The sequence below is a fragment of the Perca fluviatilis genome, chromosome 22 (assembly GCF_010015445.1).
Source record: "Perca fluviatilis chromosome 22, GENO_Pfluv_1.0, whole genome shotgun sequence".
Lineage (NCBI taxonomy): Eukaryota > Metazoa > Chordata > Actinopteri > Perciformes > Percidae > Perca > Perca fluviatilis.
In genome coordinates, this window is record NC_053133.1 from 16,622,099 (window position 1) to 16,638,073 (window position 15,975).

Genomic DNA, 15,975 nt, shown 5'->3' on the forward strand with positions numbered 1-15,975 from the left:
CCTAGCCCATCCCTTGTGAACACAAAGGTGCTCTTTCTGGCCACTGGCGAATTGTTAGAGAGGTTACTTTTTGTTGTTGTTGTTGGTATCACTAACATGGTATAGGGTACTTTAAAGTAGTAGTAGTAGGTAAAAAAGTGTTTGTGCATTGGACATGCAAGCTCCTGCTCATTGTTATAATGTAATATTGAGGGCTTAGACAAATCACGCTTTGTCCCTCTCTATTATCAGTGTCTGCCAGCGTGTTCTGTGCTATGAACTCTAGTGTTGGAGCAAGTCTTGTGAAAAAGAAAACGCTTGTCTGACAAACCACGAGGCGCTACAAAGTGCCACCAATTGCCTCTTTCAGAATCCCACTTGAGCACCGCATGAGCAGATCAGCACAGTCAAGGATTTGGTTTGGGGTGTTTTTGGAAACGTTGCCTCCTAAACGAAACACATTATTGACCTTCATGTATTTCCAAAGCATTGTTTTTTGTGTTTGTTTTATAAAGAAACTGCTCTTTTTGTATAAGGCCACAGGCAAAAATGCTCTGTAATGCTTTGAAAATACTTTGCATGACACAATTGATAGAAACCATTTCCTTCAGTACCTGTTTTTACTTTTGCATTGTACAGGGGCAGCCAGCTATTCTTTCTTGGTAGCTTCTTGGAAAATAAGTCAGAAAAATATTGATAAATATGTTGCATTTTGTCTCATGAGGTAGTCTGGTTCAGTGTGTCAGCTGTGAGTCAGAAAATGCTGCAAAAAATCAGGAAACACTTGAAATCATACTAATTAAGTGAAATTAAACCATCTTTGTTCATTAAGTCAGTGTAGCATGCATTTGTCAGTTTCAACTTGGAAAAACCTTAGATCTTAAAAGCAAGAGTTTAAGTTTTGTCACTTTAAGTGATGAGTTGAATGATAGCCTAATAAATCAATCAATCAATCAAAATAAATCAAGCATTATAATCTTTGAACTATTTATTTAGTCAATGTTTCAGTGAAATTTAAGACAGCAGGGAAACTTCTGTTCTTTAGTTGATGTTTTTGCAGAGTAGGCTAAGGCCAGTAGTATATTACTGGATTCATATAGGCTTAGTTTTATAAGGCAGTGGAAAGTAAATAGTACATTTACTCATGTTCAATAAATAAGTGCAATTTTCAGGTAGCCTAGCTTACTTATACTTTATTTGAGTATTTTTAGTTTATATTACTTTATACTTCGACTTTATTTCATTTCAGAGGGAAATGCACTTTTAAATCCTACATAGCAGTAGCCTTTGTGTTATTTTTTCAGTTTTTCCCTAAAAAAAAAAAAAGATGAGCACACATACATTAGGCTAAATATTGTTCAAGATTAAACCAGTGGTTGCTAAACCTTTTGGCTTAGGCGATGTACATTGTTCAGTCAAAATTTACAAAAATAAAGGCTTTGTAATGATAAAAAATGTGTGTGTGTGTGTGCGTGCGTGCGTGCGTGTGTGTGTGTGAGATAGAGAGAGTTTGTTTGAAATATCCTTCCAGTACAACAGTGGGTTTAGCTTTGGCTGTCGCTATGGCAACCACATGTACACAAATATGGCGGAAAAGCAGCAAGTAGTGAAAGACTTGAACAAAATGAACTTTTAGCCACCGCATTAGCTAAATTATGTGGATGGGTTATCTTTTAGACGGTTAATGATTTGTGAAACTCGTCTTGCTAACGCCACATGCCTGTTTTGACATTGACTTTACGTGCTAATAAACTAGTTATCGCTAGCTAATTAACTAACTTAAGCTAACTAGCATAACGTTAGCTAGCTAGCTAGCTGTTTAGCTAGCTAGGAAATTAGCACAGTTAGCTAGCTACATGAGTGGGTCAGTGCTTCTGTACCATGCTAGAAGAACCAGACACGAGAGAAAAATCGCGGATTGATCCGTCTGTGAATAGTCACAGACCCGCATCAGCAAAGTCACAGGTATGAAGAACACCTGCTGCTAAAAATGACGTATAAGCATAAGTCAACTTCACACTAAGAATCACATTTTAAAACCATCTCTTTCTTGTAACGTTACATTAGGACATCTCCCATGTGTTAGCAAGCACATTTAAGGACCTTTACACAAAAGACATCATCGGGAAAGACACCTTGTCCAACCTCATCAAGACAAAGAATGGACGAAGCAGCTACCATGACAGATATGTTGCAGAGCTTCAACAGGTAACAACATAGCTACTAACACCACTGCAAAACTGTACTGCAGACTTCACAATGCAATGTCAATAGATGAAATATCATAATGATATATATCTGTGCTATTTTTATTATGCTTTATTTCAATCACATATAGGCTCATTCTGAATACAGCCTGCGTATAAAAGAGGCTGACATGCTGGAGAGTCATATAATTCAGGCAAGAGCTCGGGCTGCAGCCACAGAAAGCCAGGCTTATGAGAGAATGAAAGAGGAGATGGGAGATTTTTATGATCACCAGGGCCTCCTCACAGGTGAGATGGAAACATTGTCATGAATTGATATAATATGTCATACTGCTGTAAAGAAGATGTCCTGTAACTGTATATATAACTAACTATATATATATATATATATATATATATATATATATATATATATATATATATATATATATATACACTGTATTTACTTTGAATATACCAGGGATGTTATTTGATGTTATGTCTAATGTCTATTTTCAGTCAAATCAGCCTTTTCCTGGTGCGTAGACAAAGATCTTCTGGAAATGAACAACCTCATTTCCCCGCAGGACTACTTAACTACACAAAAACTACGGGTAGAAGCACCAGCAGCAAGTACATGACCCCCTTTTGGATTCATCTTAATTTATTAATGGCCGGTGTGGTGTGCTTTGGCTCATCATTTCACTTATCCTTTTCCTGTCAGTGAAATCAAATCCTGGCAAACCCACCATCGCTTACGCCATGCACGTGTCCAGGGAGCCTCAGGATGATGGTTATATTCTAATTCCCAGTTCAAAAAAGATTGTCTCAGGAATGAATGAATCAGATCTCAGCCTGACGCTTGAATCCAGCTTAGATACCCCAAAGAGGACGAAAACTTCTAGGGAGGTGAGGAGTCACAAGCCTACACCCTGTCGATAAGACAGAGCTATCGAGATACATTTTACACAGATAGAATCTAAAATACTCATATTACAATTAAAAAGATTAGATACTCACCTGAAACAAAAGACTAATTGAAAAAAGGAAGCCAACAGGGACAATCAGAACATAAAAGGAGTGAGTTTTGTAAATGAAGATTCTGATTTGGCAAGCCAGAGTTCCGTTGGGATGAAGAGTCTTGATTACATCAGTGTACTATAAATATGTTTCACAGAGGCCCAACCAGTCCAAACCCAGACCAAAGTGGAAGGATGAGCCAAGTGCAAAGGATCGGGCAGAGGGATGGGAAAAACTTCAGAAGCTGAAAGATCGACACAGTTTCCTGCGCAATCCTCGTTTCCTTCCACCGAATGCACAGCAAAGTTGCACATCCCTCGTACGGCCCAGGACCAAAGTGGGGAAGACAGAGCTCGTGAGGAAAGAGATGGATGAGGAAAGGTACCTGAAATGTGCTGAGTAAAAGTGCCGGTGTCATCATTTTACAGTACCTGCTTATCATTGTGTCATAGAGCAAGATATATAAAAAGGCAGGATATTGACATTGTGGGTCATATATGAAAATGTTGTATGGATAATACTTGACGAAATACAATAGTTGTACGTCAGACAATGCCTCTTCAATATGAACTGCAAACATTGTACTCTTTACCAGAGTGCACCTTTTATTCCAAAGCAGAGACTTGTAACTTGATACTCCTGACATTACGTCATTTATCGTACAGTGCATCTGCCAGGCTGTGTTTCTTGATCCTCATATTATTAGTATTTCTGTTGTAATGGTGTGAGAATTATACGAACTGTGAAGTTATTACAAACAAAAAACATCAAAGCCTTTAAAATTGTCATGGTCTCTACAGTATATTGGGTATAAATGTTTTGTGCCAAGCTTGCAGTTAGTCATTATATGCCTGCCTTATCGCAGTATAGAGCTGAAGCTGTATCCATGCATCTTCAAAAAATGTTCTTATTCCCATATCATGAATTCAACCTAGCACAATCCCCTTTACCCAGGAAACCAGAGTGGATTTTCCCACCAATTATGCTAAAAAAATCTCAGCACAAAAAAAACAAATTTTTCTCCATCTGACTGTCACATTAAATCCTTAATCAAATTAGGCATTGCAAATGCATTTTCCTGAGACAAAATGTTGACCACCCATTTGAGACAAACACAGATAGAGGGTTTCATCTGAAGGTAAAACAAGACACAAAGCGCAGTGAGACCCATGTGTGCATTGAAAGAGACTTATATTCTGCCTGTGGATACAACACTGTTTGCCACAACTAACAGTGAGAGGATATAGTAGACTGCTGTCATGTCAGCAAGATCTACCACGTGTGTGGTAACTCTGCAACAAGTAATTTGAAATAATATAGCATTAACTCTGTACATATGCATTGATAACTTTTTGTTTTTACTGTATGTGTAAAGGAACAGGATGCCAGGTTCATGTTTGTGTATATATGCACGGCTCTACTTTCATTAATGCCTAATATGCACACACACTGTGGATGACAATGATGAGCATTATTAGTCACAAGAACCCCTTCCTGCTTCAGCAGCTCCAGCTTGGATCTGACCGAAAAGCAAAAGCAAAAAGTTATTTTTTGGCAGAAAGTAAAATTAGAAATGCTTGCTTTGTGGTTTTACATAGAAGGTAATGCTGGCATTAGTAGCTTGTTACCCAGCTCACCAATTCCTGTATGACTGTCTTATCTGAGAACAGATTCTTAGGTGTTGTTTTTGTGCTCTTTCTCCCTGAAGCTCAACTGATGAACCAGTCTTTTTAGCAAAACCTGCAGTGGTGGTTTTCTCTGACTACAGTGTGGGACATGTATATGAGGTAGATTTCAGTGACTTCTACTAAACCATTATAACTTAACACAGGACTACTTACTGTTTGTCACTGAGATGATGCACAGTTACTTTTTGTCTTGTTCTAGACTAGTCTGGAGCTGAAAAACCTGACTTCTGCAAGCCGTACTGTCCGGGTCATCCCTCCTACCACTCCTTACTTCTCTATTGGACTGGGTGAGCTCTTCCTTTTGTTTTGATTGAATTACATAGCTACTTATACCTGTTACTGTTGGTAGTGAGGAAATGATCAAGTGTCAAATGTCAGTGACTGTATCAAAAAGGAATGCCAGAGAGTTTGGTAAATAAAGTCATGCATGTCTGGAATGTAATTTGTGGTTTCGGGCATTCCTGTGTTGCTGTTGGATCCTGTAAGTGAACATCAGCACCACCTACTGTATTAAACATGAGTATGAGAAGATGAATTGCACACACGTGAATGTAGAGAATGACACTGGTACAATGTAAGAAGGGATTGATACTCAGATATTTTTTGGCAGGGAGATTCCCTGGTGAGGGTGGTGTTGTTGCTCCAGGGATGAGCTGTAAATACACAGTGCGCTTCGCTCCAGACTCCCTGGGGGATTATGAGGACTTCATAGTGGTGGAGACCCAGGCTGAACTCCTGCTCGTGGTGCCCATTGTGGCCAGAAGACCACCTCCAATACTCACATGTGAGTCTCATTACAATCTGCCAACCCAACGTTGTTGTTAATTTGGTATTAATAAAGTCCATCCATCTATCTCTCTATCTATCTATCCATCCATCCATCCATCCATCCATGATGGTGTTTTAAGCCCCCAGCGTCGACTTCAAGGCAGCGCTGCGACCGTCGACTTCAAGGCACCTAACCCTAACCTTAACCCTAGACCTAACCCTAACCATTGCCTAATCCTAGTGCCAGGCAGCGCTGCCTGGAAGACGATATTGAGTTCTTAAAACACCATCCATCCATCCATCCATCTATCTATGAGTGTACTTTATTCGATCATGCATTATTGATTTGTTTCCCCCTAATTATTGTGCAGTACCAAGAGTTCTGAACTGTGGTTGTTGTCTGATCGGAGGAGTAAAATGTGTTGAGTTCCTGTGCCAAAATATTGGCCTCAGTGCTGGGACCTTCTGCGTCATCCCCAAGAACCAGTGGCCAGCCTCAAACCTCAGGGTAAAAATCTATCTGACACATAAGATACTGTTTCATTGTGGCGATTGGTTAATTACTTACAATAGATACCAAAATATTTAGTTTTAGTAAAAGAAGGTATCCCTCATGTGCTTGACTGTTTATCTATTTTTCTTTCTTTATATAGTCTGTGGCAAGAACTTACTTTTCTGAGCAGCCCCCCTTTGCAGTCAGCCCGTCTCTTTTTGTGCTGCAGCCAGGAGAGGCCACTGTAGTGGAGGTGAGTGTGTTATTTGGGTAAATTCAAAGAAAAATACTGTATGTAGATACAATGCTTTAGAGTCATGTGTTATTTGACTGGATTAAAACCACTGACTGGATTAAATCCACAATAGCAACTCTCACTTAGAGGATTGTGTGTGTGTGTGTGTGTGTGTGTGTGTGTGTGTGTGTGTGTGTGTGTGTGTGTGTGTGTGTGTGTGTGTGTGTGTGTGTGCGCGTGTGTGTGTGTGTGTTTGTGCGCGTGTGTGTGTGTGTGTGTGTGTGTGTGTGTGTGTGTTTGTTTGCAGGTGGTTTTCTTTCCCACCACTGCTGAGAAGAGCTGTCAAATGTTCACTGTTGTGTGTGACAACTGCCAGGTGAAAGACATTTCCATTGAAGGTGAATCTTTTCAGTGATCGAAACATTGTTAAAAAAAATCTTAATTTGAAATTCATCTAATCTAAAGTAAAATGTGCTTATTTGGATGTCTCTATAATGTGTGTGTGTGTTTCCCAGGTATGGGCCAGCTGATTGCACTTGAGCTTGTGTCTGTATCTGGGAAGACTGAGCCTCCTGTTGTGGGAGAGGTGCATGATCTCACTGCAGAGCACTTTGTCCGTTTCAGCCCATGTAACCCTCACTCTGGGCAACAGAAAAAAGTCATCATTAGAAACAATGTGTAAGCCTCACATCATATATCATCACAACGAAGCATGATATAGTATCATGTTTTTGAAATTGTTTTAATCTCATGCCTCTCCACAAGTACAAACGTTGTGGCCACAGGATAACCTAGTGAGAAGGGAGACCACTCTTAAATTGGAGCGCTGGGATTCAAGCCCCAGTGTTGGCAGAATTTATTTTGTTGAAGTGTTCTTGAGTAAGAAACTAAATACTGATTAACCACAAGCTGCTCTGTCACTGACCCTGTGCAGCAGCACAAGTAGAAAAAGAGTTTTCCTTCAGGGATCATTAAATATCACTTTACATATCTCTCTCTATCTCTCTCTCTCTATGGGGCTGAAGTCACTTGGAGCTGCCTTTCCACTGGCAGATCATGAAGCCAAACCTGCACCCTCTGCTTCCAGGGGAAACCCCAGAGCCCTCCCATATCCAGTTCCACCTGGCCACAGATGATGTTTTCCACGTCAGACCCATAACAGGGGTTCTGGCCCCCTGCCAGGAACAAGAGTTTCTGTTCACCTTCTGTCCTAAAGAGGTACAGAAGACTCAGGATAAATGACAGAAAACAGGAATCAGGGGTTTATGATAACCCTAGTTATGCTTTAAGAATGACATGTTTCTTTACATTACGAGTCTCCCGTTTAGATGCTCAAAGCTGATATTTATTTCATGTCCTATTAAAAATGTTTGTGTTTTCTTGAAGTTGAAGGATTACCACAGTGTTTGTCACTTAGTCCTGAGGGATGTCCCCCAGCTGCCACCAGAGCCCAGTGACATTGGGTAAAGTTCCTGTGACTTTGTATGAACAGTGGTAGAAGCGTGTATTGTAAATATTAATATGTAAAATAAATAACAGCACATTATCAAATACAAATAACTCTGACAGCACACATTAGAAGCTCCTTTGGCATACAACAAAGTGTTGGATTGCTTGTGTGTGTGTTTGTGTGTGTGTGTGTGTAAATCTAGTGTCCTTCAGCCTGTGCGCACTGGCTCCAAGGTGAGTGATGTCATCGTCATGGAGATAGAGGTCAAGGGGTCCACAGAGCCGTACCAGGTCCTACTGGAGCCCTACGCTTTTGTAATCCCTGGAGAGATTTTTATTTGCACGACCACCCGCAGGCAATTCAAGGTTATTTAAGTCACTTTTCTCCTTCTGTTAACTATAATTGACAGAAATGAGATTTCCATCAAATCATTACAGTTATATACATGGTGTTTCTGTGTTTTGTGTGTATTAGATGTGGAACCACAGCAAAACCTGCATCTTTTTTCAATGGGAGACAATGAGCAGCAGCAGCCACGTAATAGAAGTAGAGCCCTCTAATGGTAGAATAGGTGTGTCACACAGTACAACGTAGAATAATACAGAAACATCCTTTAATTTGTTCAATATGAATTGTAAATAGCATTTCATATAGTTGATTTATCGGTTCATTATTAATGGATTTGTCCTGTGTGAGTCTAGAGGAGAACGAGTGTTTCGATTTCGACCTGATTTTGAGTGGAGGGAAACCAGACAGGGTTGTGACCAGTCTGGTTTGCCACATAGAGCATCGCTATGAGCCCGTCACTCTGGCCGTGGAAGTCTCTTTTAAGGTAAAAGGGTTATGGACTACATCTTAACACCATCACAAAATCACTAAACACGTCATAGCTAACATATTCACAAAATGCTTTTCTATTCCACATTGGTAGTTTGTTGCTGTGATCTCTTTATGCTCATTGTTTGATTTTATATAGGGTCCCATAGTGACCCTCAGTGTGCCCAGTGTGGAGTTTGGGCTCTTGAAGCTCGGGGAGCAGACACAGACCGCGCTGCTCCTCACTAACATCACCCAGCTGGAGGCCTCCTGGACATTGATGGAGAGGCATAATAGTCAGCAGGACCATGAAGACACACAGGTATGGACCTTTTTCACAGCAGATATTTTGACTTGTCATAGGCTCAATTCCATCAAGTGTCAGTAAGCTATATCAGTGAGTCAGCATGCACAATTCCAGGGCCAAGTGGAATGCAGCCATCATTAATGGTTTTGAATACACCTGTGCCTACTATACACCTGTGCCTAATATGACATGTCAACATGTCTGCTGTGAAAAAGTATGTATTGTACAGTCTACAGACTAATGTAGGAACACATTTGTGATAAAAAAGTATGATTAATCTATATGAATCTCTGTTGCTTAGATTTTAGTAGAGCCGCACAGAGGTGTGCTGCCCCCATTGGCCTCTTGCAGTGTGGATGTGCTTTTCAGACCCCAATTCTGCCAGCGATATGAAACAGAGCTGGAGTTGACTGTGGAGAATGGAACAGGATGGTAAGGATGCTCAGCTGCATACAACTTCACTGCTCCTCAATAAGCATTGTATTTAAAGGCAGCTTGAACTTAGGGTCTGTTAAGTGGTGCAAAGGGACCAGCCCTGACAACAGTAATGATATTACTCAGTGTCCTGTTGAAAACAAGTGACACCACCTGTGTGTCCGTTGCAGTCACCTGTCGGTGCGAGCAGATGTGCAGTCTCCTCAGGTGTGTCTGCTCAACTGTGAGCTGCTCCTCTCTGAACTCTACGTTGGAGTTCCTGCCAAGGCGACCATCACTCTATTCAACCAGACACTGCTGCCTTCACACTTTAGCTGGATGGTATGCTGGCATCACTACATTTTATCACCACTTAACTTACTGTAAGAAGAATGAAAAGAAAGAAAAAAAAGCCTGAGTCTGTATGCATGTTTGCAGTGCATAATCCATATAAAATGTAAGGTTGTTTGGGTACATATTATCAATTAGAGAATGGTTATTATTTTTTTTTCTCGTAGATAAAATTGGCTGAAATTAGGATCTCTTTTATGACAATACTTGGTGATGTGAGCGATACGTTTTCCCACCAGACACAGCTCCAAGGTAAACAGGCTGAACTGTGTACAGCCAGTTTTGACCCCTCATCTGGTACTCTGGGACCTAATGCCAGTTTGGAGATCACAGTTACCTTTATCTCTCACTCAGATGTAAGTACCAAAGTTATTAACACAAGATTTGTCTGAATGTGAGAGTGAAGGATGCACGTTGTGCTGCTTGCAGCTAAAAGATGCACCAATTCAATTTGGATTTTGTCTTTTTCTGAGAATTGTCTTTAAATATTTGTCTATTTCTCCAGTTGAAGCTGACTGAAGTGGCTGCCCTCTGTGAGGTCCAGGGAATGAACTCTCCTCTTGTTGTTGGCATCGTGGCTTCCAAAATCAAGAAACTCAGTGTGTCCTACTCGCTACCCAGTGTTTGGTAATAGTCTTGGTTTTAAATCATTAAATTATCTAACCACCTATTAGCTGCACTAACTCCATAGCATACACGTTTAGTAAGTCATGGTCGCTGTTCCTTGCTTTTAGCTCCCCCCCAGATGATGAGAGCCGATCAACACTGTTACTTGACTTTGGAGACGACGTCATTTTGAAGAGAGCCGTTACTAAACAGTTATTGATAACCAATCAAACAGCTATCCCTGCCCCTTTCACCATAGAGGCGGAGTATTTCACCTGCCATGCCTCAAAGCCCAATAACCAGTCAGAAAAAAGGTAAGGGGAGCTAGCTCACTGATGTGAATAATGGCTCAAAGAATAACTTTATTGTACTGCAGATTTGACACGGGCTGCATTTAAATCGCAGACTCACATGCGTCAAGAAGCCCCTTCACTCTTTTCAAGCTAAGAAAGTAGAAGAAAAAGCCCACAAGGGTATGCTTTAACTTTTATTTTTCACTTTTCACTTTTAAATTAAGAAGATTGAGTACATACTCATACTTTCTGTATCTATTGGCAGAGTTTGTGAGCAGCCTGCTGGCTCATGGAAAAGGTGCCGCATTCTTTGTCCTACCCGACACTGGGATGCTGGGACCTTTTGAGACCCAGACTGTGGATGTCACTGCCTACACTGACATGTGGGGGGAATACAGAGATCACCTCATATGCAAAGTATGTGACCATACTAATAGATGCTAACTAGATATTTCAGGATTAGAATTGACTTTGTTCTGCAAAATTGAGATGAGGAGCTTCAATGTTTACACGTGCATCCTCTTCATTTTGTTGTAGATCAATGAATAATGTTGAAATGTGATTTTCCTCCTGTAGGTGGGGGGCCTCAAGCCCACGCTCATTCCCATGCAGATGAAGGTGACAGGCTGCCCACTCTACTTCCAAATGACAGGCCCACGTCCAGATGACCAGAACCAGGGACCAATCACACAGTCTGTTGCGCTGTCCATTTCTCCAATTAAAATACACTAATGATGGCATTATATCTTTCGGTTTGACATTCCTGTTTGCATCATTAGGTTTGGCACTCACGTATCTGGAGGTGACACAGTGTCTCGTTCTCTTCGCATCAACAATCCCACCATGTTTGGTAAGTGGAATTATAAAAAAAAACATCCTGATCTGAGGGGGAAATTGTTGCACACTCACATTTCTTGTCTGTTGGGGTAACAGCATTTTCATCAACAAATTCTATTAAAAAGGCTGCTTCAATAGTAGTTTTAACTCCTAATTAATTAGAGACGGTATTGTCAGTAATAACTCATCCCCCCCATTTGGTGTTTAAGTAGTCTGAGTGGCCAGATGCTCCACAGAACGATGTAAAAGGTCTTTGGTGCCCACCACTGTGAAACTTATGAATTGGGATATTTGCTTGTTTTCTGAGATATGGGTTGTGTTTTGGACATAGTTTTGAAGGTTTTATTGCCTGTTTTATTGGTCCTGTTTTGGGTGCATCCCTTGTGATCTGGCTTTTATTTCTGAATTGATAAATTGTATTTTAGTTTAGTTGCTAGGCGGATTCCTGAGCTATGCTAACATCTGCTTGGAATATGTCTTAGTTTGTGTGTTAGTCTGACTACTGCATTGCAGTATGTCTTTAATATGCAGTCGGCTGTGACCATTTTTCTGATCTGAATCTTTTTTTGCTGGCAGATATTCGCATGGACTGGGAAACATATAACATAGATCAGAATGACCGTAAACTGGTGGATGTTGTGGTGGCATATGGAGACCCCTTTCCAGTTAAAGATGCTGATGGCAATGAAGTGCTGAGTGGAGCAATAAGGATTTCTGGTAGGGACATTCAAACAGCGTGGGAAAGAAATAAGACCCCATGTTCTGAGGGAAAGAGCGACTCCCTCAAAAGCATGACTGTAAGTACAATTTACATGGCAACACAGAACACAAACATAAACTTTAATGACTTTTATGACATTGCCTCTGGGAAATTTTTATGGCTGCGATGCCAGTAAGTGGACCCACATTTCATTGGCTCAAACCGACATCATCCTATTGATTTCAGAGCGGAGAAGAGGAGGAGGAGTATGTATCCGAGGATGACTGTGAGGAAGAAGAAACCTGTCTTTATCCATCTCCTGCAAAGAAAAATCTCCTCTCTGTCCACATCAGACCTCATGTGGGCAACCTCTCGGATTACCCATACTGCATCACACCCCAGCAAATAGTACGTCTATAAGATTTTAGCCACATACCTCCATTTTCACACTTAAATCTTGCATTTAGCCATATGAGTAATGTATTTTCTTTTTCTGCTGTTTATCCCAAGGTGATTCCAGCAAAGAGCAGCGGCACCATCCATGTATCTTTCACTCCTTTGACTCTTTCCGGGTCAGGCTGTGAGTCCAGATGTGTGGGCCTGGCTCTGGGCTTTATAAGTCTAGACTCCGAGGTGACATGCTCAACACACTAAACAGTGTCTTTCAATTTTAAATCCTGTAAAAGGCAAACTGAAGTTGACTCTGATCCAACCTAAATTCCCTTATTATTGTGTTGTGTTTGTTTACAGATGGCTGCCTGTGTCCCGGGTAAAGTTGGAAGAGCTCAGGGTTTGGATTTGGAGCCTGTCAGAATGGATCTACTAGCAGTTATTAAGCCTGCAGTGTAAGCAATTACAATCATACTAAGTCCCCAAAACCCCCAATGCTTCCAGCTCAATTTATGTTTCCTGAAATTAAAATGAACTCAGGTTAGGTAAAAGGAGCACAGAGTTGGTCTGATTAAGTTACATCTCTTCCTCTTGGCTCGCTGTTGCTGCAGGCTGTTAGTGCAGATGGAGGAGGACGAGGGGGTGCTGGAGTTTCACGCCTCGGCCGGTGATTTACTAAGGGAAGAATCAGAGAAGGTCGGTCTGAGAAATCTTCAATAATCAACAGTACTCTGACACACTGAAGTGCACGCCTGAAGTATTGATCCCAAGAGTGTACAGTATTTCTGACCAGTCATGCTCAGTGGTCGCTTTTCTGGTTGTTTTTCTCTGTAGCTGGTAGTTTGTGAATTTGACATCACACGGGCCCTTAAACTGAAAAACAACTCTGAAATGCCCCTACACTTCAGACTGGGAACTCAGCCTCCATTTTTAGTGCTCAAGCCGCAGCCTCGAGCCCACACCAGCACCTCCAGCAACCCGCCTACTGGCGACAGCCAGTCTCTGGTGCTGCAACCACAACACATCATGCAGGTGAGATGAAGAGAGCCGGTCATGAGGAATTTTTGGCACCCCTCAAAGAAGTTTTAGCCAGCCCCAAAGGACAAGAATTGAGAATAAAAATAGCAATTCAAATCCTTTTTACCAAACAACAGTTGAACAAGCAGAACATAAAATTGAATATGAGTGCTGATCTTAGTTTTATCTCCAGAGTTAGGCTGTACCGGACTCTTTCGGTGATTTATTTAAAAATGTTGTTAGTTGGGGTTTTATTTACTCAAGCATAATATACATTTTTGTTTATCAAATTGTCAGAAATAACAGGAAAATGCATAGATTTTTGTCATATAAGGTAACACAGCCTCATTGCCTTTACTATTCGCAGACCGATCATGCTTACTGTTGTGCGTAGTTGTCATCCCCCCCTCACCCAAAGGCCAATTCTGAGCCAGTACTGTACTGTACATAGCAGAAAGAAAAAAACAAAAAACAGAATGTTCTGTTATCTTATTATTCTCGACAGTAAGTTGTACTCTTTTCTGTGAATACCAGGTGAAAGTGGCTTTCCGCTGCTCCATGTCCCTTCTCGATCATGTGGACCAGGCAGATGAGGAAGTCTATCCCGGGGTGACACTGATCGAATGTGCCCGAGGGGGAAGGAAGCTGAGGTTCCAGCAATACCTCCTGATTCACTACAGCAACAACAGCCTGCAGGTCAGACACTGTAGAGAATCTCAACCGTAGAAATGTGTAAAAAAATAAAAAAAAAATGAGAAAATGGAATATTATACAATACTGTATAACCATTTGTAGGTAATTGACCTCTCAAAGTTAATTTCTTCTCTGCTCTGTGCAGACAGTGCCTCTCTGTGCCCATTTGGATCTTGCTACAATGCGTCTGTCCAGTGACAGCATCAATTTTGGGTTCTGCTACGTGGGGCAGACACACATAATAGAAGTCAGCCTCTACAGCTACGGAGCACACACTTACTGGAAATCAGTTATAGGTAACCATTGAACTGTCTTCTACATTATTATTTTTTGCCGTATTTCTTGGCATTCACTTCAGTGCTCTTACATTGGCTCTAGAAATATTCTTTTACACATACAGTACTTTGGCAATTATTATATATATATAGTTGGCCTATCTCATTATTTTCTGTAGCAGTTGAAAGGTGTCTGACTCATCTTCCTTATTATAACTAGTTTGGAGCTTTTCTATAGTCTGTTAACTATAATGAGAGAGCTTAAAATCCTTTTGTCTGCAGTAATAATTATAGTGCCAAGAAAATGATGCATATGATGTCACACCATGAAATGATGTCAGTAGTGTCAATTATGATTCATATTCCTTTGTTTTCGCATAGCTTGTCAACCTACAATTGACGTGTGTGTGCGTGTGTGTGCGTGTGTGTGTGTGTGTGTGTGTGTGTGTGTGTGTGTTTGTGTCTCTCAGATGACGGAGACTCCCATGTGTTCAGAGTGACACCAGACTTCGGGCTTCTTAGGTCGAAGGAGCTGCAGGTCACCAGCTGCAGCCAGTGTCTCCAGATCAGCTTCACCCCTGGGTAACAACCACCATTAGATAGATAGATGGTTGGACTTTCTATCTAATCCCAAACTGGGAAAATACTGTGTTACAGCAGCAGGTTACAAGGACATACACACATACAGAAAATACAAGAAATATACTAGAAATAATAAATAATATAAAATAAGATAACAAAAGATCAAAATACCAGAACACCTACTCAAAAAATAAATATGAAGTAACCAGTGTGCAAGTAGCAAAATGGTGCAATATTGTAATGTGTGAGGTAATTGGAGAGTTACCTCACACAAGGCTGTGAATTGTTGTATTGTTTTATGGAATGTGGCAGGAATGATTGTTTGAAGCCGTCCGTGTGACATGGAATACACAGGGATAATCACAAGCTTATACTATTATGGTAGCATTTCGCTACGATATCCAAAAGTTTCAGATGAATATCCATATTATTTATGTTCTAGTGAGGACAGAGAGTTCGGGGCCATTGTGGTAATCCAGTCTCCTCTGGTGAAGACCCCCGTCACTCTGCAGCTCCAGGGAACAGGATCCTTCGATGAAGTGTACAGGTCTGATTAGATGTCAACATGACATCGCAGTCACACAATCACCACCTGCTATTTAACCTGCTCTCCTTAAATCTACTCGTTAATAAGTTCTTTTGTAAGTAAATGCAAATAAATATGAAGAACAACTTCACAGCAGGTCTCTGTCATTTTTGTTACATATAAAAGTGCTTTTAATAATCAGTAAATTACGAACTTGTGAATGGTTTTCTATCAGGACAATTAATAATGTAATATGTTGAGACTTGCAATAGATCCTCACTGAATTACAGTCACTTAATCTCTGTATTTTAACATATTAATGAAGGATTTATGCAGTTTAATATTAATG

At 40.7% G+C, this 15,975-nt stretch overlaps 1 protein-coding gene across 2 annotated transcripts; it reads left to right on the forward strand.

Annotated features, from left to right (window-relative positions):
* Positions 1–1,280: 1,280 nt before the first annotated feature.
* dlec1 (DLEC1 cilia and flagella associated protein) lies at positions 1,281–15,777 on the forward strand. Of its 2 annotated transcripts, XM_039789921.1 has the most exons (38): positions 1,281–1,944; positions 2,047–2,187; positions 2,318–2,474; positions 2,685–2,798; positions 2,890–3,074; positions 3,343–3,566; positions 4,894–4,972; positions 5,073–5,160; positions 5,484–5,657; positions 6,013–6,149; positions 6,295–6,387; positions 6,677–6,767; positions 6,885–7,047; positions 7,395–7,587; positions 7,756–7,832; positions 8,022–8,184; positions 8,294–8,390; positions 8,521–8,651; positions 8,796–8,957; positions 9,244–9,374; positions 9,548–9,698; positions 9,947–10,063; positions 10,213–10,334; positions 10,442–10,627; positions 10,719–10,786; positions 10,872–11,023; positions 11,183–11,298; positions 11,386–11,456; positions 12,020–12,240; positions 12,390–12,551; positions 12,654–12,776; positions 12,894–12,988; positions 13,145–13,229; positions 13,368–13,565; positions 14,085–14,246; positions 14,389–14,539; positions 14,989–15,100; positions 15,543–15,777. In XM_039789921.1, exons 1-38 carry the CDS (start codon positions 1,861–1,863, stop codon positions 15,655–15,657), a joined length of 5,091 nt encoding a protein of 1,696 aa, XP_039645855.1. In that variant the 5' UTR covers positions 1,281–1,860; the 3' UTR covers positions 15,658–15,777. The 2 variants fall into 2 exon arrangements, with proteins under 2 accessions (XP_039645855.1, XP_039645856.1); XM_039789922.1 differs by lacking the exons at positions 1,281–1,944; positions 2,047–2,187; positions 2,318–2,474; positions 2,890–3,074 and having other exon boundaries at positions 2,686–2,798.
* Positions 15,778–15,975: the final 198 nt, after the last annotated feature.